Genomic DNA, 23,357 nt, shown 5'->3' with positions numbered 1-23,357 from the left:
ATGTGTTTTAGTCCCCTATATTCTGGAGTAGCTAGAAGGAAAAATCTGAGCAGATCATATGGTAGCCCATGACAAACTCTGGGATCCGTCCTGTAACTACTTGTTTAAGAGTACTTTGAAAACTATTGCTTTTTTTTGTCTTTGCATTGTATATATGTTATATTTTACAATAGAAAAAGTTCCAGAAAAAAAAAAAAAGGAAAGTTCATTTCTTCTAAACAACTTTAAATCACTGATTTGCTCATGAGATATGCTCATGCTTCATGTCAAAATAAAAGGCTGGCATAAGTATTCTCTTCCACGTCTGCCCATAGTTACCGACTCCGAGTGTGAGCCCAGCCATCCCTTCTGGCAAGGCAGCTTTTCCAGGACCCCGAGGGAAGAAAGGCCAGGCAGAGAACCTGGAACAAGGCTGTGAAGCATGCAACACTGCGAGTGAACATGTGGGGCATTTGGGTGAGGCAAAATGAGCCAGAAACAAAAGAGCAAATATTGCATGGTCTCATTTAGAAACTACTTACAAGAAAACAGGGGCCTAGATTGTGAGCTCTTATAGCAGTCACATTTAGTTCAGAGTAGTAACTGCTATTTCTGTATTTTGAGAAGCTATCATATATATGTGCAACCTGGTATTTAGGAATAAGAATGAAGCCAATCAAGTCAGGATTAAGGTAATTCAGAACACATTGTCTGCATTTTAGAACGTCACCTACTTTTTGAGACCAAAGAAAGAAAGTCTTATTTTGTCCAGAACCTAAATTTTCTGTAAGACATGATCCAATTCAACCTGTCTGGATAGATCATTTAAACAATCCAAATACAGGGAGCCCAGAATAAGAATAAGGGCCTTTAATCCTGTATAGTTTAATGTAATGACTGGGTACAGCCCGGAGTATATTAAGCAGATAATCAAAAGTACTGGCAAGGAACTCTTCAAGTGAAACCACTGCTCTCCCCGCTACGTGGGACATGATATCCAGGGGTGAAAGTCTTCCTGGCAGCGTGGGAGATGACTCCCCAGGGATGAGCTTGGCCCTGGCACCGTGGGATCAACAATGCCATCCTGACCAAAAGGGGGAAAAGATGTGTAACAAATAAGGTATCAGTGGCTGAGAAAGTTCAAATAGAGTCGAGAGGCTACTCTGGAGGTTGCTCTTACAGTTAGACCTTGCTACCTATCATAATTTGCCAAGCCCCAATCAAAACAGTTCCTGCCAATCCCAAAGAATACCTAGGGCATTATATAAGATTCTACAAAAGCTCTATGCACTAGAGTAACTTTCCAGAAACCTGCAACCTCCAGAAGGGTCCCTGGACCAGATAAGCCCTGAAATGCAGAGGGTCCAGCCTCTCCAGACCATCAGCTAGTTTCATCCCTCCACTCCATATTATCAACAGCCCTTTGCAACATGAAAAACTTAGAATGGGCAAAGCTCAAATGCCCCTAAAGAGTGGGAGAAAGGTCAAAGGTGATGGTGGAGTTATGCAGAGAAGGTTGGGTTTGACAAATGAGTATGACTGCTGAATCGTTATACTGATGTTTCTTTTAGTCTCCAGTATCTTAGAGCAGCTAGAAGTAAAAACCTAAAATTGTGAATTGTAACCCATACCAAACTCTGTACTACAACTAACCGTTGCACTGTGCTTTGAAATTTAGTTTTGTATGTATGTCATTTTTCATAAAAAGGATTTTTTAAAAATCCCTGGATGTTATAAGGCAGAAAAGCTCACACTTAGCCATGGGGTGCATCCTGGGCGACAACTAGGAGAAGTCCCCCAGAGGGGCCCATGAACCCTCCCTGTGCCCTCCCTGCTGGGGAGCCAGGTGCAGTAAGCAGTGGGATCGAGGGCGGCACAAAGCCACGGCTGCCAGGACCAGCCCTGGGTCAGCGGGCCCCAGAGGGGACAAGGGAGCCACCGCAGGCACCGTCCCTCTGTCCTGGGACGTGCAGGCTGATGCTCTGGTCTACAGAATCCAGGGCATCCTGTTTTGATAAAACACAGCCAGGAGGGAAGCCAAGAGCCGAGGCAACAAGACTACATCTTAAACAGATGCTTGGAAGTAGAGTTCAGGCTTTTCCCTACACTTCAGCCCTTAAAAATAAGCTGGCAAGGGTGGAAATGGGGAATTAAGGCTTCATGGAAAAGCTGTGGCCGTGGATGGCGGTGCTGGGGGCAGGACACCATGAAGGTAATTAACACCCTAAATCGTATACTTGAAAATGGTTAAAGTGGGGTATTTATGTGGTACATATGTTACCATAATAAAATATTCTAAAGACCCATCGAAATGTGTAACACAAGGCGTGAACCCTAATGTAACTTATGTAACAGTGAGTAACCTAAGTGCAATGATACTGGTTCATCGATTGTAACAAATGTAGCAAGAACGTTAATCGGAAGAGAAACATTTCCTCATAAACCTACAACTGTTCTAAAAAATCAAACTTAATCTTTGAGAATGCACACAGTTTTAGCAGTTAATCAAATGGTATTTAAGATACTTATATTTAGAATTCAAGTAACTGATACCTGCATTTATAGATTTTTTCCTTCCTTGCTTTAATTTTAAATTGGTTTATGAAACATACTATATAAACAGGCCTTAGGATGATTACTTAGGAAATGTTTTTAATAGGCCTTTGGATAAGCTAACTTAGATATTCATTTTAGGTGATTAAGATTTCCGTACGTTAACTGCAAAAATATTTGTATCTCCACATTTTCCTCAAATCAGCAAAATATTTAGTAGAAAAGGTTATTACTATAGCAATGCAGATATTTGTAAGAACTTTCAACTTGATATTTTGAGAACATTCACAGTTTTGACAGCTGAGTGAGTGGCATCTAAGTTAGTGCTCATACGTATCATTTAAGAGCTTTGCTCTCTGACTATGTAGATTTTTTTCTTGTCGCTTAATTTTATACCGGCTTATGAAACTTACTGCACAAACACAGGCCTTGATGATATGATATTCAAATATGCCTATGGTTAAAAGCTAACTAAGGCATCCTTTGTTGGTGGTTCTAAGCACATTGTTTTCTTAAAAAAATTTAACAACAAAAACCAATAATGCTGTGTGCTGTAACGAACATTCTCGGGGGGAAAAAATTAAACTCAATCAAAAGTAGCAAAAGCACAAATGAGATGGACTGCTGGGACCTCGCTGATGTGCTGGGCCCCAGCGGGTGCTGAGCCTGCTCCGGGCACGCAGGGCCGAGCTGTCACCGGCAGGTCACCTGGAGCGCACCGGGCTCCGGAGCGAGGACTGACAGGCCCCGCGGCTTCCCCTCCCTCTCCTGGGGCCTCGCCCTGGGGAATGGGGGTCGGACCCACACGCAGGGGCCTCCTGCCGGACTGCGCGCACCTCTCGGGCGCAGGGGGTGGGAACAGCGATCGGCCGCCACGCAGGAACTAGCGTAAGGGGACACAGTCGGGCAGCGTTCAAGCACCCGGGACCTCGGCCCCGCGAATAAGGGTCACTTACCCCGCAATGGACGGAGCTCTCCCCCAAAAGCTCCTTCATGACGTTTTTGCTGAAGTCCACTATGTTCTGCAGGTGCTGGAGCACCTCCTCCGCGGCCTGGGGGACAAGCGCAGGCCTGAGCAGCCGCCCCAGCCCCGTGGGAGCCCTCCATAGCCCCCACCCCCCACCGCGGGAGCCCTCCCACAGCCTCCCCCCCACCCCCCACCGCGGGAGCCCTCCCACAGCCTCCCCCCCCCACCGCAGGAGCCCTCCCACAGCCTCCCCCCCACCCCGCTGCGGGAGCCCTCCCACAGCTGCCCCTGGCCAGCACCGCTGTCCCAACCACCCCCAGGGGTCTCGCTACCCGGCCTGCTGGGGGCCACAGCTGCTCTGCCCACAGTCCATGGGATGCAGGGGCCACCCGGCAGCCTCGGGGCCGCCGCTGGATGGGGCTCTGCAAACCTGTCCCCTCCAAAACCTCACCGTGGCTGCCTACAAATCCAGAATAAACTGTTTCCTCCCCACTCAGAGGCTCTCAAAGCCAATACGGTGAGATGTGGGTAAGAAAACACCCTGTGTCACTCGATTTGTCCCAAAGCAGACACAGAAGTGTCCAAAGGGTCAGTCACAGGCTCCTCCCAGGGGAGGGAGACTTTGCAAGGCTGCGGCCCATGGTAAGGGGCCAGTCTCGCCCCACACCCTGGGGCCGGCAGTGTGCCTCTGCCAGTCAGGCCCAGGCCAGGTGGGCCAGGCCACTGAGCCCTGCAAAGCGCCGTGCCTGGCATCTGCCCACAGTCACTGCTGCCTCAGAGCCGCCTCTCAGAGCACCCCAGAGCCTGCCCTGCGGTCCAACAGCTGTGGCAACAGAGAACCTGGCAAAAGGGATGCTGCTGAACAGCGCCATCAGAATAACCATGATCTCCACTGATAATGCTGTTATTTATTTATTATTTAAATAAAATAATATTTTAATATTATATAATAATTTAACAATTATCAATAATTTAATAATTTTAATAATTACATAATTATAAAATAATTATATAAATAAAAGCAGACTACAACCTTGGAACATGTCGCCCATAATAAACCTCAACAGAAAAAGGCACTGGAGAAATGCACAGAGTGCCAGTGCTGAGGGGCCAAGCTCCCTGTGGACCAGGCCTGGCTGTCACGGAGGGCAGGGGAAGGAAGAGCAGCTGCAGGCGGCCAGCTCTCTTGGCTCCACGCACCTCCCTTCAGGACCAAGGCAGTGGAGCCCCTGGGAGGTCCCTGCACCGGCCTTGGCTTTCTCAGGTGCAGGTTGCCAGGGCACAGGGCTAGGCCGCTCCTCACCTCCTCTCCTCCCCTCCCCACCACTGGTCGAAGTTCTCGGGTTGCAGACTGACAGCCACACTCAGCTTTCCCCACTTTCTCTTTTAGGAAACCCTGTGTCACACCTCTCCTTCCCCAGGACCAGCCGTAGTCCTCTCCCCACCTCCCCTTTCTACCCTCTCGGACCCCCCAGCCTCCCCAGACCACCTACCCCGGCAGTGCCTCCTGAGCCCTCAGCCCCTACACCACTGACCTGAGCCCAGTCTCCACTCTCCCATAATAACCCTGTCCCTCAGTCGGGAACCCCAGCCCCCCACCCCAGGTCACAGTGCAGACCTCGCAGTGCAGTCAATGGAGGCAGCTTGTGCCTGGGGTTTGGGCTGGGAGTCAGCCCACCTGGGCCCAGAACCCAGCAGGGATACTGAGGAGAGGCGGAGTCTAAGCGGGTTTCTTGGCCCCTTTGTGCCCCACCATACCTCAGGTCCAACTGAGGAAGCCCTTCCCTCCCTCAGGGGTTGCTGAGAGGGTTACAGGAGCCAAAGCACCCAAGGGCTCAGCAAGCGTGGTGGACATGGGGCGAGGCCAAGGCGCGCCATTTAACATGGTACAACAGCACCCCGTGCAGCCATCAGCACCAGACACATAAACCTTGAAGGCCACAGGTCTGACCAGGCTCCCGGGGCAGAGGGCACAGGTGATTGCAAGCCAGAGGGCAAGAGATGGGCCGGGGCAGACTGCCAAACAGCAGCCACGGGCTTCAATTTCTCAGCTCCCGAATCACCTAACAATGAGTGTGACTGGCCTGGCCTGTGCTGATCTGTACCTCAGGCTGCCCGCCTCAGCTTCAGAGACTTTCTTCACGGCTCCATTCCCACAGACGGGGAAACAGAGGCAGCAGGGCCAAGGAGAGCACCATGGCAACGCTGCACCCCGGCCCTGGACCTCCTACCCACAGCCCACACGCCGGACAGGGCTTGGCTGGCACAAAACTTGCCAGTGGTAACATGACGCCATTCTCCAGGCTGCAAGGGTCAAAGCACTGGAGCCAGGGAAGCAGTGAATAAGAAATGCGGGGCGCAACACTTTCTGCACCAAACGCTTGTGTCATATTTAAATTTTTATAAACAGCTTTAATACTTCTGCATCAGGAAAAAAAATCAAAGCCTTCTTAGTTACCTTTCTAACACTTACCTTCTTCCTAGTTGGAGGGAACTTCAGGAAGCGCAGGACCACACAGCGCTACAGGAAAACAAAGCACATCTGGTCAGTCCCCTGCCCGCAGCCCAGGACAAGCTGGGGACAGAGGCCGGTCACCCTGGCGAGGCCCACGGCGGGTGCCCGGCGGCGAGGCGGCCAGGAAGGCCCGAGGAGAAGTCTGACTCTAGAAACAGGCAGTGGTAGCAGGGAGGGGCACTCACTGGGTGACACGCAAACACGCGGTGCAGGGCCGGGCACCCAGAGCCCGACCCGAGCCAGCCTACCCAGGAGGAATTAATGGGCACAGGGGTTTGAGCTCTTGCATACAAAAGCACTGCGTGAGATTCCAAATGAAACGGAAACAACCAAATGTCCAACCGCAGAGACGACGGTTAAATGCAATGAGATGCAGTCCAGACAACGGAACTCCATGCGCTTACTTAAAAGAAAATTAGGCCACGCTGTACTTACAGATAGAGACACAATCATCACAGACTGAACCATGAAAAAAGGCAGAGAGCAGGACTTATTCATCGTATGAATCCGCTTTTGCAAAACAGCAAACCAAAAAGTAAAAAATAAGAAGCCACCACTCATATTGGCAATATTCTTTTTAGATAAGGTTCAAAAGCAGGGGGCAGTGCGACGGTGGCTCAGTGGCAGAATTCTCTGCTGTGCCGGAGACCCAGGTTCGATTGTATGTAGAACCCACATGTGGAGGCGTGGCCCTAGGCGGGCTGAGGGAGCAAGGGTGGGGGGTTGCGCCCCTCGGGCTGTGTCATGGGGTCACGGGCCATGTGCCCACACAGCCAGCTACACGCCCGGTGCCTGAGCCTTCTCTCCAGATGCAGCCCACTTCAATTTAAATTTTTTTTTTTATTAATTAAAGAAAAAAAGAAATTAACACAACATTTAGAAATTATTCCATTCTACATACGCAATCAGTAATTCTTAACATCATCACATAGCAATTTTAAAGTTTTTAAAACAAAGATTTAAAAATAAAGCATAAAGACATTAAGTCCAGAGTGGTAATAATACTAACAATAACAAAACTAAATAAATAAATACAAATAATAAAGCACGCAGATGACCTGGTACTACTGAAAAAAAATTTGGAAAGGCACTCGACAATTTTAGCAGTGTCTCTGGGGGACAGAAACTGAGGTAATTTTTTTACCTTTTTACTTGAATTTTCCAACAGCTTTTACAGTGTTCACACAGTATGCTTTCAAAGGAGGAAGGTTTTTCTAGCGGTGGGCAGCCTGAGACGGCCTCCTGCCCAGGCCACAGGGGTGGCGACTGGCTGGCGGGAGGCCCAGCAGGGCCAGTCGGGCGTGGGTGGTGGAGCCGAGGCCACCAACCTGGGGCAGTGAGTGCATCCCAGGCTGGGGGTATGAGGCGGGAAGGCCCGGGATACGCCCAAGGGTAAGGCAGGGACAGGGCCTGGAGAAGGGCCGGGGCTGGGGGCACGCAGCTGAGATGAGCCATGAGGAGTCTGCGCCTGCGGCGGGGCTCAGTTTCCCCACTCGGCCCCACAAGGACCCTGAGCACCCTCTCTCCTCCTTAGCATCTGGGCACGTCCCGCTCAGGGGCAGCGCACGCTGGTCTTCCAGAGAGGGCTCCCAGCTGGAAATGTCCACCCACTGGCTGGGTAGTTATAACATCCTGAGTCCCAAGACGAGACTCTGAGAACCCAGGGTCAGCAGTTTGTGTGCTGCCGCCACCCTACCCGCCACCTAAGGCCAGCATAACGGTGCCTGCGGGAATCAACTAGCTGACAATAATGGAGCTGCTGCTCCATCAAACTCAAGTAAATACAGAAGCTAATATGCAGAAGTCCTGTATGTGGATAACTTTGAAGGAACTCACCTCCCTAAAACGGCACACATTCACCGCCTGGAGGAGGTGCCCTGCTCTGGCAAGGTCTGCGCACTTACATCCTTTCACGGGAATCCAAAGCTCCTCCGCCAATCACTCACCAAGCACAGGTGACCTTCATTCACAGTTCGCAGGATGCAGCGACACTCACCAGCAACCGGCAAGTGTGAGGGGAGCTAACACATTAAGCAGTGGATGCCTCACCAGGCCTGAAAAGCAGCTTAAGAAAACAGAGTCGGGGTCAGCACAAAGGGGACCCGACATGGCCTGCTGGCCTTTCAGGCTCTTTCCCCTCAGCCACCGGGCTGGGCCAGCCCCACGAGATGGCAGTTCCCACAGGAAAGAAACCCCCTCTCTATCCACAAGGAACTAATCAAGAAACTGCAAAGAACTTCTGCCTTATCCAAGAGCTTAACAGGTGGCGAAGCATTCAAAGAAGGGCAACACAGGGCTTCCCAGCACTGGCTGGAGAGAAAGGGTCCCCAGATCACAGTGCGACTTTGGGGATGAAGTCCCCTCTCCTTGCCAACAATAAGTGATAGTACCACCATTCCCACTAGCATTTATTAGTTCCAACAGTAGCATTTATTATCATTACAACAAGCAGCTCAAGCTGAGTCCCTCCAGCTGCGCCAGACGCTGCACTGTGTTCCTAAAATATATCCTCTGCCCACAGTATTAGCCCCCCTCACAGAAGCGCAGTGAAGCTCCAGGAGCAGGTCTGGGAGACACCACTCCCTGCCTGCCCCCACAGCCTCGACGACCCCAGGTCAGGGCACTGCAGAGACAACCACCATCCCAAGGCCAGGCTGTGGAGGGACTGGGCAGAGCTCCACAGGAGGCCCAGAAGAACGGTGCCCACTGCCTCGCCAGCTTCCACTGTGAGGAACCCAATCATGCCCCCAGAGACAGAGTCCTCACCCAGTCCTGCGGGTATGAGCCCGTCTGAAAACAGGATCTGCAAAGAGCCCACGCGAATACCAAGGTACTGTGAGCCTCAGGAAGTTGCCCCGAGGGGCACTGAGCCCTGCTTCCTCCAGAAAGTCAAGATAAGAGCATACCCCCCTTCTCAGTGAGTGGCCCTCCCTGCAGACTCTCCAGCTGCCGGGCAATAGAGGCTGCCCCAGGGGCCGCCACAGGCCGGGACAGAGCTATACCCAGAGTGCTTCTGCACAGTGTTGCAGATGTCTGCCAAGTGTCCAGCCTGCTGTAGCCACTCGAGCCCGGTTGTCGACACAAACAAAAAGCCTCCCAGGCACTGCGGGAAATGAGGCACAGGACAGGGCAGCTCCGTTCCTCACATCCAGTCTCCAAAGCAAGCCGGATAGCACTCATGGTCTCGGCTCTGACACAAGACTCTCAATGGGACAACCTGGCTTCCGTACGAACCTCAGATCTCAGATAGAACTATAACAACAGAAGTGACAGACAAAGATGTGACACAGGGAGAAGGTCTAAAGAGAAAGAGGAACCTGAGACCCTGCAGGTTAAAACACGGAAACCAGGCAGAAGGAGGGAGCTGCGGCACGTGGAGGGGAAGGCAGCAGGAGCTTGCCCCACCTGGACAAGGCAATGACCTTCCCCAATGGCAGCTGCTTCATCTCCACGTCAAAGGCCATCCCAAGGCTCAAAGCAGACACAGGCGTGAGCAGGTTAGGTGGGCAGGTGCAGGGCTCCACAGAGTGACCCTGACAGCACGGTCCCGGGGGCACTTGGTGGCCAGAATGCAGTACAGAGAGCACACCTTCTTCCCTGGACCGGGTACAAGCAGCCCTCCGGTGTGTCCCAAAGGATGTATGATGCCTGCCAGCCACAAAAGCAAGCAGAGTTCAATGTAAAGGAGTCCTGAGGGAAAGTCTAAAAGAGAGAGGCAAACAGGTCTAAAGGAAGGGGAAGGCCCTCCAAGGGCCCCTGAGCTGCATGTGACCACGCAGGAGTCACCCTTCTGTAGGCAGACAGAGAACGCCCTCCTTAGCTGCCAGCACTCAAGCCTCACAGAGGAAGTACTCTGGGAAACCACTACTCTGACTTAATTCTGACCAAGACGGAGGAAGAGGCTGGTGTTGGGGTGGTGGGGAAAGGTGACCATGTCATCTTGGAAGGCCCAGTGGCAGAATGCTCGCCTTTCATGTGAGAGACCTGGGTTTGATTCCCAGACCATGCACCTCCCACCCCACCCCCACAAAAAAAAGCAAAGACCCAGATAGACACACATTCTAAAGAATTAGGCAGGAAGATTCCAAAGGGTTCAGTCTAAAGAATAGGTATGATCTCATGGTTGAAAATACCAAAGGGAACGTATTTTGGGAAAAAAACAACCCCTGGCCATTCAACTGCAAAAAACCCCAGAAATAAAGAAAGAGAAGGCTACATACAAAGCTCTCTGAAGGGTTCAGATTTTAAAAGAAAGGAGGACAACATCAAGAAAGAGTTTGTGTAAATGGGATCAACCTCTAAGAAGGCCATCAAAAATCTCAAATACAGAATAAGGAATGACTTCTTTTTTTAAGGATAATTCTAGAAGCGATGCATAGTTAACATTCTTCCAATTAAGTGCAGGCAAAAATTAAAGGGAGTGTCTTAGAGTTTGAGAATATCCCGTATGGTTGGGGGGGGGGGGGGGGAGCAGAAAACATAACTCCTCTTTTGCTTCCAAAAGCTCCACTGAAAGTGTGATCTACAAACCAGAAATCCTGAAACCCAAGATGAGAAGAGAAACAGAAGAGCATACCTGGCTGCTTAAACTTCAAATGGTCAATGCTGAGACAAAACACATCCCAGGGCAGCTAAGCAATTTAAAGAAAGGATCCACAGCACTAGCCGGACTGCTAGAAAGGCTAGAAACCCAAAAGGCTAGAAGCAAGCAGCTTCATTCCTGTTTCTGAAATGTCTTGGGAGGATAGGTCAGTTACCTCTGTCAAGAAAAAGAAAAATGTCCAAAAGAAACTTGGTAAAGTGAAGGGGATGGGCAACTGTTTGTCCACTGAGTCCCAAAGACCGAGGACAGCCCGGAGGGCCTAGCTCAGTGCCAGGCAGTACCTGCCCGGGCCTGCCCTGGGCGTCACTCACATCCGCCAACAGCAAATCACCAGGACCTGGAAGCCACCTAAGAGACTGAATGCCAAGTCAGGTTTAAAAGTGACCTTCTGCAGACTGGGACACTGAGCCAAAACCAACAAGACGAAGGCTAAGACAGGAAAGCACCAATGTGAAAGCAGTGCTCTCCTGCGGGAGAGGGGAAATCTGACCTGAACACAGCTCACGTGAGAGCAACCCGTGGGCCTGAGCATGCCCCAGGCTCACGTGAGACAAAGGATGATGTGGCTGCTAAAATTCAAAACCAATGAAGTGCCTTCAGGATGCAGGAAGGAAAGCATGTTGCCCAGTGGGAAATGCCCTTGCCCGGGAAACAGCTGATGGGTCACTGCATGCAAGGCTGAGGACCCATCCGAGGACCCTGCCCTGGCCTGGAAGCGCCCGGGAAGCGTATCAAGGACTGCTCACAGGCTGAGAACCCTGCAGAGGCAGGGACGGAGGGAAGGTTAAACTGCACAGCAACAGCTGAAGGGTGCTGAGTAACGAGTTGATGCAAGCAAAGACAGAAGATGGGCAAAACAGGAGTGCAAGGGTCAAGCTGCCCAATGATGGCCTGGAATGCCTGTAGGTGAAGGAGCAGCTGAGAAGCTGACCAGCATCCATCAGAAATGCTAACAACTTCAAAACTTTAGCCTTAACATATAAGCTCCGTGAGAGAGCTAGACTGCAGTCACCTTTTTGATCTCACACTGTCACCTTGCACTGCCCACCCCTCGGAACACTCTACAACTCTGTGCACTTCTAATGCATAGCTCAGGTTCCCAGATTTCTTCAACTGCAGCTCTCGGTGCAGCCTTCCCTCAGCCCCAGTGTGGCAGGCTGCCACCCTCACAACACCGTCTCCCTTTCCCTCCTAGGACAGTAACCATGCATCAGCAAAGCCTCCAACAAGAAGCTCAGCTCCTGCGGCCAGGGCTTCAGGTCTGGGACGTGGAGGGCTCTGCTGTCCATGGTTGGCCGCTGGAACACCTGCCATCTTTTCACACTGCAGAGCAGGGAGGATAAGATGAGGTCCTTCTGAAGGCCCGTTCCAATTCTGAGAGTAGATGAGGCCCTCTCGAAGAAAACTATCCTTTTCCTCTCTGAAAGAAACCTGGCCAAAGGCCTCCCTGCCACCTTGGAAGGAAGGAGGGGGCATCTGAGGAGCTGAGTGAAGAAGCAAGTACCACCTGAGGCAGAAACGAAAAGAGCATGCTCTCAAGGCAAGGCTGGCCTTCTCTCCGATTCCACTCCTGAAGAGGGAGGGCCGCGTGCCCACCTCACTGCAGCACCCACAGGAGTGGGAATTCCTTCTGTCCTCACTCACCCGCCTTCTCTCTCTGTCCTACTCACACAAAGCCCTAACAGGGCACTGAAAAGCTGCCTTTTAGGCCCTCACCTTCTCCTCAGTCCACAGTCAGAGCAAGATGGTTGAGCATGGCAGTCGGCAGGAGAGGTATAAGGAGGAGGCAAACCGTGAAGGCCTCCGGCTTCCCTCCACTTGAGGAGCGCCAAACAATGTACACCAGACAAAGGCACAGCCCATACCTTAACCTGAGGTCTAAACTTAGCAGGAAAGGTTTTCTCATGGGACTATTTGTGATTAAAACCTTTAAGTTTAAATGAACTATAACCAACCACAAAGCAGGAGTGAGAATAAGCCAAATTTAGATTTGAAAATGAAAAATGAATAATGTAAGTTCAGGATAGCCTTACTACCGAAGTAAGTTAAAAAATTTTAAAAAGGAAGAAGAGGAGGAAGCATAACCCTGAATGCACAAGAAGGGAAGTTGCTGGCTGCCCTGAAGATGCCTGCACAGAGGACAGGATGAGCACAGACTTGTCAAGGAGAGTGGAGAAGGGATCCATGCAACAGAGGTAACTGTACCAACAGCCTCTAGGCTTCCAAACCTGTGCGTCCTTTACTCTGCATCTGGAACTTTCTCCTTCATCTGTAATCACTTTTGAAATGCCCCACTTTAAAGATGCCTAAGCTTGATATAAAATGCAGAGAGAATATACAATCCAACTCTAGGAAAGAATGTAAAGACAAGTATTTGCTTTGTGAAAGGATTTAGGGGATCACTATGGGAATCCCAAAAAGAAAGGGACTCTTAGTGGAACAGCCCTTACCTCATCTGACCCTGAAAACCAAGAGGGCCCAGCAGACTATACTGGGAAAGACATCTTCAGGTTAAGCCATCCATGAGTAATTCATCTGAAGATCTTGAGCAAAGCACACACATCAGTTCTTTAGTTTCTCAACTGTGTAAAGGCAAGACATGAGGGAGCCACTTGGACAGCAGAAGGTTAAGGCTGCAGCCCACCCAATGCACCCACACATCAACAACAGAGGTGGGCTGGACGAGAGGTAAGAAGCCGGCACCCAGTACTTGTACCATCTCTTACCAGCTGCTTGGCTCAGGGCTCTTCTCCAAGCTCTGCTTTCTTCTTCAGTGCAAGGGGGATAACAGTTATCACTTACTCAGCATTAACTTGTCAGGCTGGCGCTCATGTAATCTTCTGCAACTCCCCAAGTGGATTCTATTACCAGCTCCACTTTACAAAGAACTGGGACTCCCCCCAGCGCTGAGCGACTCTAAATCCCTAGCTCTTAACCTCCACATGACACCTCTCCTGGCCTCCCCACTTCTCCCACTGCCGCATTCCTGCAGGGTGTATCAGAGAGCGAGTCATGTCAAACAGAATGGGCCCCATACAAATCCGTAAGCTGCTCTTCCTCCATTCACCTGGCCTTACTGCTGAACTCAGGGGATGGAGTTCATGAAGCTCTCGGTAAATAAAGGGCCGAAGCTGGCTCCGCTCGGGGGTTCCGAAAGACCCTGGAGGAGAACCTGCGGCCAACGCTCCATGCCCATTACTAACAGCGGCGGCTCCGCTCATCTCTCCGTGAGGAGGGAAGACCATCCCTGGCGCTTCGTTTCTTCCTCCAGGTTCTGCCGGGTCCTTCCACCCCGGCTCTCGCACCCCTGGGCCGCCTCACCGACGGTCTCCACCCTTCGCGGCTCCAGGGACGGCTGGCTGTGCCGGCGGCCGGGCAGGACCGGGCTGCGCGAAACCGCGCGCGCCAAGGACCGGGCGGAGGGCCCGTGGGCACGGGGCTAGGAGGGGCGGGAGAGGATAACGCTGGGGGACGCGGAACTGACCCCCGGGGCTCCGAGCGGGTGTGGGGGGGTGGGGACGGGAAACCGGCCGGGAGGGGTGCTCCGGAGACGCGGAGCCCGGCCGCGAGGGGCTGCGGCGGGGTCACAGAGCCAGACCAGGGAAGCCGTGCTGGGGGCACGCAGGGCCGGCGAGGAGCCCCCGCGGCCCGGAGGCCGAAGGGGGAGGCCCTGGACGCGCGCCGCCCACCGCCGCCTCACCTGCGCGTGGGCCACCACCAGGCTCTTGTTGCCCTCGCCGTGGTACCTCCATTCATTCTCGTCCATCTTCGCCTCGTCCATCCCCCGGCGCGGCCCTGGCGCCTCGCGGGCCCGGGACGCGGGGACGCGAGCTCTTGGCCGCCAGGTCTCGCCGGGGCAGCCGCCGCCGGCGTCGAGGGAGGAGCTTCTGTCAGCAGCACGTTGCGAGCTGCCCGACGGCCTCGGTTCACCGCCGCGGGCCGCCGGAAGCCACGCCCCCGGGCGCCGCCATGGCCGAGCCGGGCAACTTCCGGGTTCGCGCCCACTTCCCCTCCACTAACCATTGCGGTGAATGGCCCCAGTGGCCATCTTAGTTGTTGGCAGAGTGACTCACTTCCTGAGCGCGGTCTTGGGAACCGGAAAGAAGGCTTCCGGTCCGCTGCGCCGGAAATGAGGAAGGTGGGAGGGCGCGGGCTGCTAGGTGATGGAGCTGGCAGGTTGCGAGCGGCTGGCTGGGTTCCTGGGCACTCGGCGCGGCCCAGTCGTGTGGTCCTAGCAAGGCACTTGGCGCCTCTGAGTCTCGGCTTTATCTGTAGGGTACGGTGAAACTCGTCGCGCTCACCGGGTTAGCGGTGCAGGGTGGCAGGCGCCGCGCGGCGGACGCAGCACCGGCCCGTGCACCCGTGAGGTGGGGGTGTCGTCCACGCCTTACGAAAGAGCGGAGATGGCCGGACTTCCAGGTGGCAGAGCCAGGGTTCAAGTCCGTGTGTGCCTGCTCCGGAGCGTGTGCTCCCGCGGGTAGAGGAGGTTCCCCTGGACCTAGACCGCGAGCCTCGACTCGGGTCCTGCCCTTCCCCCTCCCGCCCCCTGAACTCGTGGGGAGGGCGACGGTGCCGCCTGGCAGGGCTGCTGGGAGGACGACGTCTTACTCTTAATGCCTGGGGGCCTCCAAAAGCTTGTTTCTGTGAGTTGTATGGTCGACGTTTACTATACATATCGAAACATCTTCAAAATATTTTTCATTTAAAAACATTTTAATGGAAAGAATAGCTATTAATTTCCCCCACTCCCCCCAAAAAGAAGAGTGATATTATTTTACTTTTTTGAAAATTTCTTTAACGTATGGCTTAATAGTAGATGGATTGTCAATCTTTGCCTCTGTTCCATCTGTTGCAATCTATTGCAGTGCTGCAACAGATGAAGAAATCTGGCATTACACAGATACATGGTTCAGAAAGGGAGGATTTCACGGACCCAGCGTTGAGAACAGCCCACTTAGATTGGATGGGTGGTGAGAGTCGGAAAGCAAGCTGACAGCTCTGAATGTCTCTTTACCCCCACGCTGAGCTCTAAAAGGTCCCTCTCCAGGAAACCGCCGAGGAATGGAGACAGAAGCAGCCCTCTCCTGGAGCTAGGTAGGTCCCCAAGGATGCATCAGAGAACCCTGAGAAGGCCCTGGGGTTCACAAAATGCAGACCTTCCCACACCCCAGGCAAAGCCAGGGCACTCCAAACATCTGAGATTAAATTTCTCAGCACCCTGTGAAAGCATTGGGATCAGATTAAATAAAGTACTAAAACATTTCCTTAAGGAAGCCTCTGTGGTGCTGGAATGTTCTGAATTTTGATCTACACACACACACACACACACACACACGGTAGGAGTCTTTTATTACTGACTGTTTAAAGTTGCCAGCATATGGTGATGCTAAAAAGCACACCAAATTTTGGGTTGTCTATTGTCTGTTCCCCACAGACAGTGCACCCGGACCACACCAACTCTCCCCCACCCCACTCCCAACTTTGCATACCACTGGGCAGAGAAAGACGCTCTGAAAGAAAAATAGCATGGGGGACGATGGAAGAATGGTCTGCAGGGACGGGAAGGCGAGAAGGAAAGGCCAGGAACAGGTAAGTGAGGTGTGAGACAGAGGGAGGTTGGCTTTCAGTTATTTCTCAAGCCCTGGTCCCATACCCCCTTCTGTTTTATAATGAAAACTGTTGTTTTGATTAGGGGAAGCACGGGTCTTGTGTTCAGCTTGGGTGGTCTGAATTATTAAATTGACTCCCTCCTAGACCCAAGGTTGGGCATGTGACCTAGTCCTGGCCAGTCAGTAATTGTGCTCTTTCCCTTGGCCCAGTGATAGGTTCAGGAAGGGCACATGATCTGGGTTTGCCCTGGGATCAACTCTGACTCTGTTTCAACAGAAGCTTTTCAAAGCTTCAGAAGTATGCCTCATTCAGCTGGGGTCAGCGAGAAGCAAGGAGGTAAACCCAGGGCTAGTGACACCAGAGGATGGCAGCAACAGAGAGGAAGTCAGAGCTGAGAAATAGCCCATGGATCTGTTTTGAGCCAATGAATTCTAACTTTTGCCTAAGACAGTTTGAGTTGGGTTCCAGCAACTCACAACCTAGAGTCCAAACTAATAATAGGATGTACCAGGACGGAGGGAGGAGTGTGGCTAGAAGTACTTATGCAAAGACGAAAAGCCGTCTTTAGAGAGGATTCCTGAGCTAAGGGGAATCTTCATCCATCGAGATTCCAAGCATTGTCAGTTAGTGTTTTCTCTGTGTTCAGAAAAGAAGAATCAGAGAGAAAGAAAGGGAAGAAAAAAAATGAAAAGTCAACTTCCAGCTACATTGAAAACCTATCTAGAAACAACATGGCAAAATGTTAACTCTTAAATCTGAGGGATGACTGCTTATTCTATTCTTGCTATTTTTATGTATGTTTGAAATTTTCCTTAATAAATAGGTTTTTCAGGTACATATGAAAAGGGCACTTTATCTCTGTGGCATTTTCCCCCAAAACCCATAAACTCAGTCTGATCATTAGAAAAAACCCCAGATTGAGAGACATTCTACAAAATATCTGTCCTGAACTTTTTTTTATTTTTATCTCATTATTGAGAAATTTCACACAGACACACACACACATACACAGTCCATACATGGTGTACAGTCAGTGGCTCACAATATTATCACAGCATTGATCATTTTTAGAACATTTGCATCACCCCAGAAAAAGAAAAAAGAAAAAACTTATACATACCATATCCCTTACCCCTCCCTCTCACTGACCAGCAGTTTTGCAATCTACTCAATTTTTACCCTTTATCTCCCCATTATTTTTTATCCTTATTTTTTAACTTTTTATTGAGAAAAATCTTCATGCACATATATGTATATGTATATTTCTATACATAGTGTGCAATCAATGGCTCATATCATCACATAGTTGTGTATTTATCACCATGATCGTTTTTTAGAATATTTGCATCACTCCAGAAAAAGAAATAAAAAGAAAAAACATATATACTGTAAATCAACATGTGTTTGCTATTTATCCACTGGATAAAAGGAGCATCGATACAAAGTTTTCACAATCAGAATCACATGGCACATTGGAAAAGCCATATAGTTATATAGTCATCTCAAGAATCAAGGCTACTGGAATACAGCTCAACAGGTACTTCCTTTAGCCACTCCAATACACCATTAACTACAAAGAAGTATCTATATAATGTATAAGAATAACCTCTAGGATAACCTCTTGACTCTATTTGAAATCTCTCAGCCACTGAAACTTTTTGTTTCATTCCTCTCTTACCTCTTTTGGGGTACGATTTACACCCCTGGGAGTCGTGTCCCATGCGGGGGGAAGGCAGTGTACCTGCCAAGTTGGCTTGAAGAGAAAGGCTCCATCTAAGCCACAAAAGAGGGTCTCTGGGGGTGGCGTGACTGTTAGGCATAATTATAAGTAGGCTTAGCTTCTCCTTTGCAGGAATAAGTTTCACAGGGTGAACTCCAAGATCGAGGGCTCAGCCTATTGAATTGGTTGTCCCCATTGCTTATGAGAATATCAGGAATTCCCTAGATGGGAAATTACTCTGGGATATATCGGGGCATCACACTATCCTATACAAACCAACAAGATCTCACACACTATTCAAGATTCCATGTAATTATGGTGTTCAAATAAACTATCATACATGTTAAATTAGATAATGCAGTACCCAAAATATAAATTTAGCACCAACTGCGCATCCCTTCCTTTAGTGTCACACAGAAATTGAAGTTTGGAAATATGGTCTATATCATCCCTTACTCTGTATTACCTTAGTCCTTCCCAGATCAGCATCATTTATATTCTAGTTGAACTCTGATCCCTTTTTCACCTTTTTTCAACAGTTCCTATATGGGGTACTTCTGACTTTCATCGCTTCAGAGCTTTAACTCAGAGCCTCCTATGTCAAATAAACACCCAAAGTTTCTGGGAATGACCAGGTTATATACAAAAAAACACAGTACCTCAGAATTTAGAATTAACATTACAACTCCTGAATCTATGTGACTGCTGTCAGAGCTCACAGTCCAGGCCCCTTTACAGTAGGCCCCAACCTGGTAAGCCATGCTCTCAGCTTCATATATTATAGTTAGTCCATATGATTGAGGCATGATAATGTCTGTCCCTTTGTTTCTACCGTTTCTTTCAGTACATAGTCCTGAGGGCTCATTCACCTAGCTGCAGGCCTCTCAATGCCCTGTACTCTTAAAACTGTCGTGGCTGTGAAAAACGAAAGACTGAGCGAGTGTCACAGACCCAAGAAGACTAAGGGGGGATATTACAATTAAATGCAACATGGGCATTGGATCCTAGAACAGAAAATGAATGTTGGTGGGAAAACTGTTGAAATCCAAATAAACTCTCAAGTGCAACAGTAATGTGCCCACGTTCACTGCTTAGACTTGGTGAATGTGCCGTAGTTGTGTCAGATGTTAACAATGGGGGGAAGCTGGGGGAGGGTTGTATGGGAACTCTCTGACTACCTCTGCAGTGTGTCTGTAAATGTAATTCTGAAATTAAAAGTTTACTTACCAAAAAAAAAAAAAAAGGCATTCATTACTCAGCTTCATTTGTAATTAATTAAAATTAAAACAATGAAGTAGTTTTAATATATCAGAGAGACAAGAACAGTGTTGGCTGTGGGTGAGGGGAAGGGACAGCCAGGACCCTCATGCTTTGCTGCTGGGGGGAAGGGGACCAGTATAGCGTTTTTGGAGTTCGTTTGAACATATCATTAAAACTAATACAGCTAATCTCCTTTGACCCTTCATTTCCATGACTAGAAATGGGTCCTACAAAACTGTCCCTCAAGTGTTTGAAGGCATGCACGAGGAGGGGTGCACAAGGAGGCATGCACAGACATGGATGGCGTAGTGGTCCGGGGCTTGGAGCACGTCAGGACAGCCTGCGCTTGGCATGCGGCACCAGACCCACCCCCAAATGCAATTCACAGGGCCTGCCAGGGGCTCAGCAACCCGAGTTTAAAACAAGTTCTCCAAGTGAATCTCAGGCCCACCAAAGTCAGAACCATGCAGTTATAATATAGATATAGATGTAGATATACTTAGGAAAACTATACAGCCAGTAAAAATGTACGAGTCAACTTGTTCTGTACTGACATGAAAGATGTCCTGCATGTCATGTGTGTGTGTATGTGTATGAGAGTGAAGGAGAGAGAAGGAGAGAGAGAGTGTGTGTATGTGTGTAAACAAAGAAAAAGAGACGGAAATGATTATTTGGGAAGAGAAGCAAAAGCAGGAGATACTAGAGGAAGATGCCTCTCTCCACTTGCATTCATATACTGTTGACTCTTTTACAAATAGAACACATGTACCACTTCTGTAACAAAAATTTAACTAATTACTAATTAAAACTTTTTCAATATAATTCTCATTCTTAGTTTTTGAATGAGATAGATATAGTTCTATGCATTGACACAGCAAGATGGCCATGATATGTTGTTAACTGAAGAGAGACAAGTTACAAAAACAGCATGTGTGACAAGCTCCCACTAATAAATAAATCATAATAAGTACAGGAATGACGTAATTTCTTACAGCCCCCACTCTTTCCTTCAGCTTTTAAAATCCAGGAAGATATGAGCAAAAGGGTGATGGTACTGAGGGATAATTGGGGGGCCCCAGACTTCCCCTTAATGCCACCAGCCCCTCATCCCAAATCATCATTATCATCTTTGATTTAGAAAAGATTTTTTTTTTAAGTGCAAACCAACAAGGAAAAGATCGATACCTTTGTCTGCATTAAAAATTAAAATCTCTGCAGAACAAAAACCACAGAAGTGCAATGGACCCACTGACAAAAATAAAATTGGAAACACCTCAGTTATCCATCAAAGATGTACTATGTAGCCATTACAAATTGAACCATCTGTAAGAAACATTGTTAAGTGAAAGAGGCAAAGTGTAGGATGCAATTTTGTTACCACTGGTATAAAAATACACAGCATAAACCTACACTCATATATACAGATAGAATCAGCCACAGGTTTCCATGTGCATAGAATGTCTCAGAAGAAAACCCAAGAAATCAGTAACAGTTACATGTCAGGAGAAGAATGGGGAGGTGGCAAAACAAACCTTGCTGTACTCTGTATACCTTGTTTTACTTTTTGAATTTTGTACATACACGTGTTACCTAGCAAAAATAAATTAAAAAAATAATTTTGTAAATAGACAAATGACATATTAGACAAGGAACCCAAGAGAAAAATGGTCTTAAAATGGGTGCAAGAGGACCCCAGAGTGACCAACAAAAATGAAAAACAATGCTGGACTGCACTTGTATCCAGGCAGATGCAAAGTAGAAACACAACAAAATTAAAAGGGGTAACATTCCACGCCCAGCTGATGAACAAAAACTAGGAAGTCTGGTTAGGACAGGGTTAGCCACTTGAGAGCAATCTGACGGTAAGTGCAAAGCCCCAAACAGCCCAGGGACCTAAAAAGTGTCCTTCCTGATATGTGCCCTCAGGAAACTCTCCCATGGGGCGTAAAGACATGCGTGTGGCTGGACACAGTGTTTGCAGTAGAGAAACAAATTTGAGACACTCCCAAATGCCCATCAGCAGGAGAAATGGAGAAATATATCACAATCCCCAAACAGTTCTACAGCCATTAAATGCAGTTGATTCTCATTTATCAACATGGAAGGATCTCAAAATTATAAGTGTGAGCAAGAAGAGTTAACAGAAGTTTATGCACAGGGTGGTCTCGTTTACGCAGAGGGCAAAAACCCTGCATGTGAAAAATAAATCACAACTATGGAGATGTAGACAAAGAACAACTTCACAGGGGATGTGGAGAAAACCCTGAGCTCAGGATGGGCTGTGGTGGACAAGGGACTCGGTGGCACTGGCAATGTTTTACTTCTCAAACGTCAGAAGGATCGGAAGCAGACACAGCCCAGTGATAAGATCTGATAAAACCACACAACCGATAAGAAGGAGAAAGAAGAAAAAAAATAGACTGCAGACAAGCACCACAAAATCCAGAAAAACGCTCTGCTCCACACACACCTCCTCGCTTCAGTCTCCCACGCCTCCCTCACCAAAGCCCAGGCGCCAACAGCTCAGCACCCCTCACCCAGGCATGTGGGGGCAGTGCAAAGAGAAGGGGCACCCCCATCCCCGGGCCCTGGGGTAGGGCCCCCGGGGCTTCTCCAGGTGGTTGTCCCTGGTGGATGAGGCTGTTTAGAAAGTTTTAGGTTCCCAATATGTTACCATGATTGAAAAAAATTTAAAAACCCATAAAACTGTACAACACAAAGAAGGAACCCTAACGTAAACTGTGGACTATAATTAATAATATAATTATAATAATACTAATTCATCAAATATACTACACTAATGCAAAATGTTAATAAGGAAAACTGTGAGTGTGGGGGGAGGTTACTCTGTACTTATGGCATGATTTTTCTGTAAACCTACAACTGCTGTAAAAACAATTTAAAGAATTGAGTGTAAATATAATATATATGAAAAAATATATATATATAGGTCTCAGTTGCCTCAATCCACTCTTCTCTCACCTCTGTGTTCACCTCCAAGTGAGAACAGCCTGCTTTGTGTGGTTCTCCGCAGGCTTTAACAGCAAATGAGTACTTCAGCCTAAAAAATTATTATTCAGGTGCCACAAAACATAAAACCAGCAGGTAAAATGGCTCCTTTTGAGACTTCTGGCTGCCAAGACCCAAAGGGGTTCCTTTAGTACACAGGGACTTGGCCTCTCAGAACCAATCTTCGCACAGCCAGACACTTTTCCATATTCAGTCAATCATTCTCAGCCACCTCTCCGAGAAGTCTCCCTGAACCACAGCCCAAGGGCTCCTCTCTCCACCCCATCGCTCACTACCTCACTATCCTGCTTTTCTCATCTTGTAGAAGACTTGCTTCTACAGCCATCTGAAATCACGTTTTCTGTTTGTATATTTTTTCATTGTCCCCACTCCCCTCTCCCTGCATGGAAATGCAAAGTCCACGAGAGTTCACACTCTGTCCCCTATGTCCAGACAATGCCCAGTTCACAGTCAGTGCCTAGTAAACACTTATTGAATGAATGAATGAATAAGTGAAACTAAACTCTTCTTTCCTCTCCCTTTGGTTCACATGTGTGTGCCACTTCTTTGCTGATGCCCAGAGGTTGTACGTAGTGTTTTCATGGGTGTTTCAGTTTGCTGAAGCTGCTAGAATGCAATATCCCAGAAACAGGCCGGCTTTCTCGATGGGGATTTATTAGGTTACAAATATATAGTTCTAAGTCCATGAAAATGTCCAAATAAAGGCATCAAGAGGAAGATACCTGCTCTAAGGAAAGGCTGCCAGCGTCCGGGTTTCCCGTCACATGGGAGGGCACATGCCGGTGGCGGCAGGACCTTCTTTCCGGGTTCTGCTTCCAGTGGCTTGTGCTCTTAGCTCCTGTGGGTCTGGCTTGTTCCTCCCAGGCACTTCTCTCTGTCTTTTATCCTCTTTTATTTTTTTTCTTTTTCACACTATGACAGTTCATTTTATTTGTTCAAGGGCTCCTATAGCAACCATTAAACCAAGCATTTGCTTTGATTCTGTGGGCCCAGGTTCACATATCTAGGAAGATAAATGCAAACTGTGATCCATGTACATGGATGATAACTAATGGCTCAAGGTTAATCACACTGCAGTTTTTAAGTTTCTGCAGCATAGAACTCAAACGTCACAGGTCCT

At 49.0% G+C, this 23,357-nt stretch overlaps 1 protein-coding gene and 1 long non-coding RNA gene across 3 annotated transcripts in view; one reads left to right on the top strand and one right to left on the bottom strand.

The window, feature by feature from the left end:
* Positions 1–14,522, bottom strand: part of IPPK (inositol-pentakisphosphate 2-kinase) — an 80,251-nt gene extending 65,729 nt beyond the window's left edge. The window contains exons 1-3 of the mRNA XM_077138780.1: positions 14,318–14,522; positions 5,973–6,020; positions 3,489–3,584 (exon numbers count right to left, since the gene is read on the bottom strand). Of these exons, the coding sequence (XP_076994895.1) occupies positions 3,489–3,584; positions 5,973–6,020; positions 14,318–14,398 (225 nt within the window). The 5' untranslated portion in view covers positions 14,399–14,522. The remainder of the gene's footprint in view (positions 1–3,488; positions 3,585–5,972; positions 6,021–14,317) is intronic.
* A 234-nt stretch (positions 14,523–14,756) lies between these two features.
* LOC143665347 (uncharacterized) lies at positions 14,757–19,179 on the top strand. 2 transcript variants are annotated; one of them, XR_013166903.1, is made up of 5 exons: positions 14,757–14,893; positions 15,483–15,711; positions 16,052–16,206; positions 16,437–18,699; positions 18,792–19,179. It is a non-coding gene; the product is annotated as an uncharacterized LOC143665347 (long non-coding RNA). The 2 variants fall into 2 exon arrangements; XR_013166899.1 differs by having other exon boundaries at positions 16,437–19,179.
* Positions 19,180–23,357: the final 4,178 nt, after the last annotated feature.

The sequence above is a fragment of the Tamandua tetradactyla genome, chromosome 2 (assembly GCF_023851605.1).
Source record: "Tamandua tetradactyla isolate mTamTet1 chromosome 2, mTamTet1.pri, whole genome shotgun sequence".
Classification (NCBI taxonomy): domain Eukaryota; kingdom Metazoa; phylum Chordata; class Mammalia; order Pilosa; family Myrmecophagidae; genus Tamandua; species Tamandua tetradactyla.
Note: the sequence above shows the minus strand (reverse complement) of the source record. Positions and strands in the feature narration are given on the sequence as shown.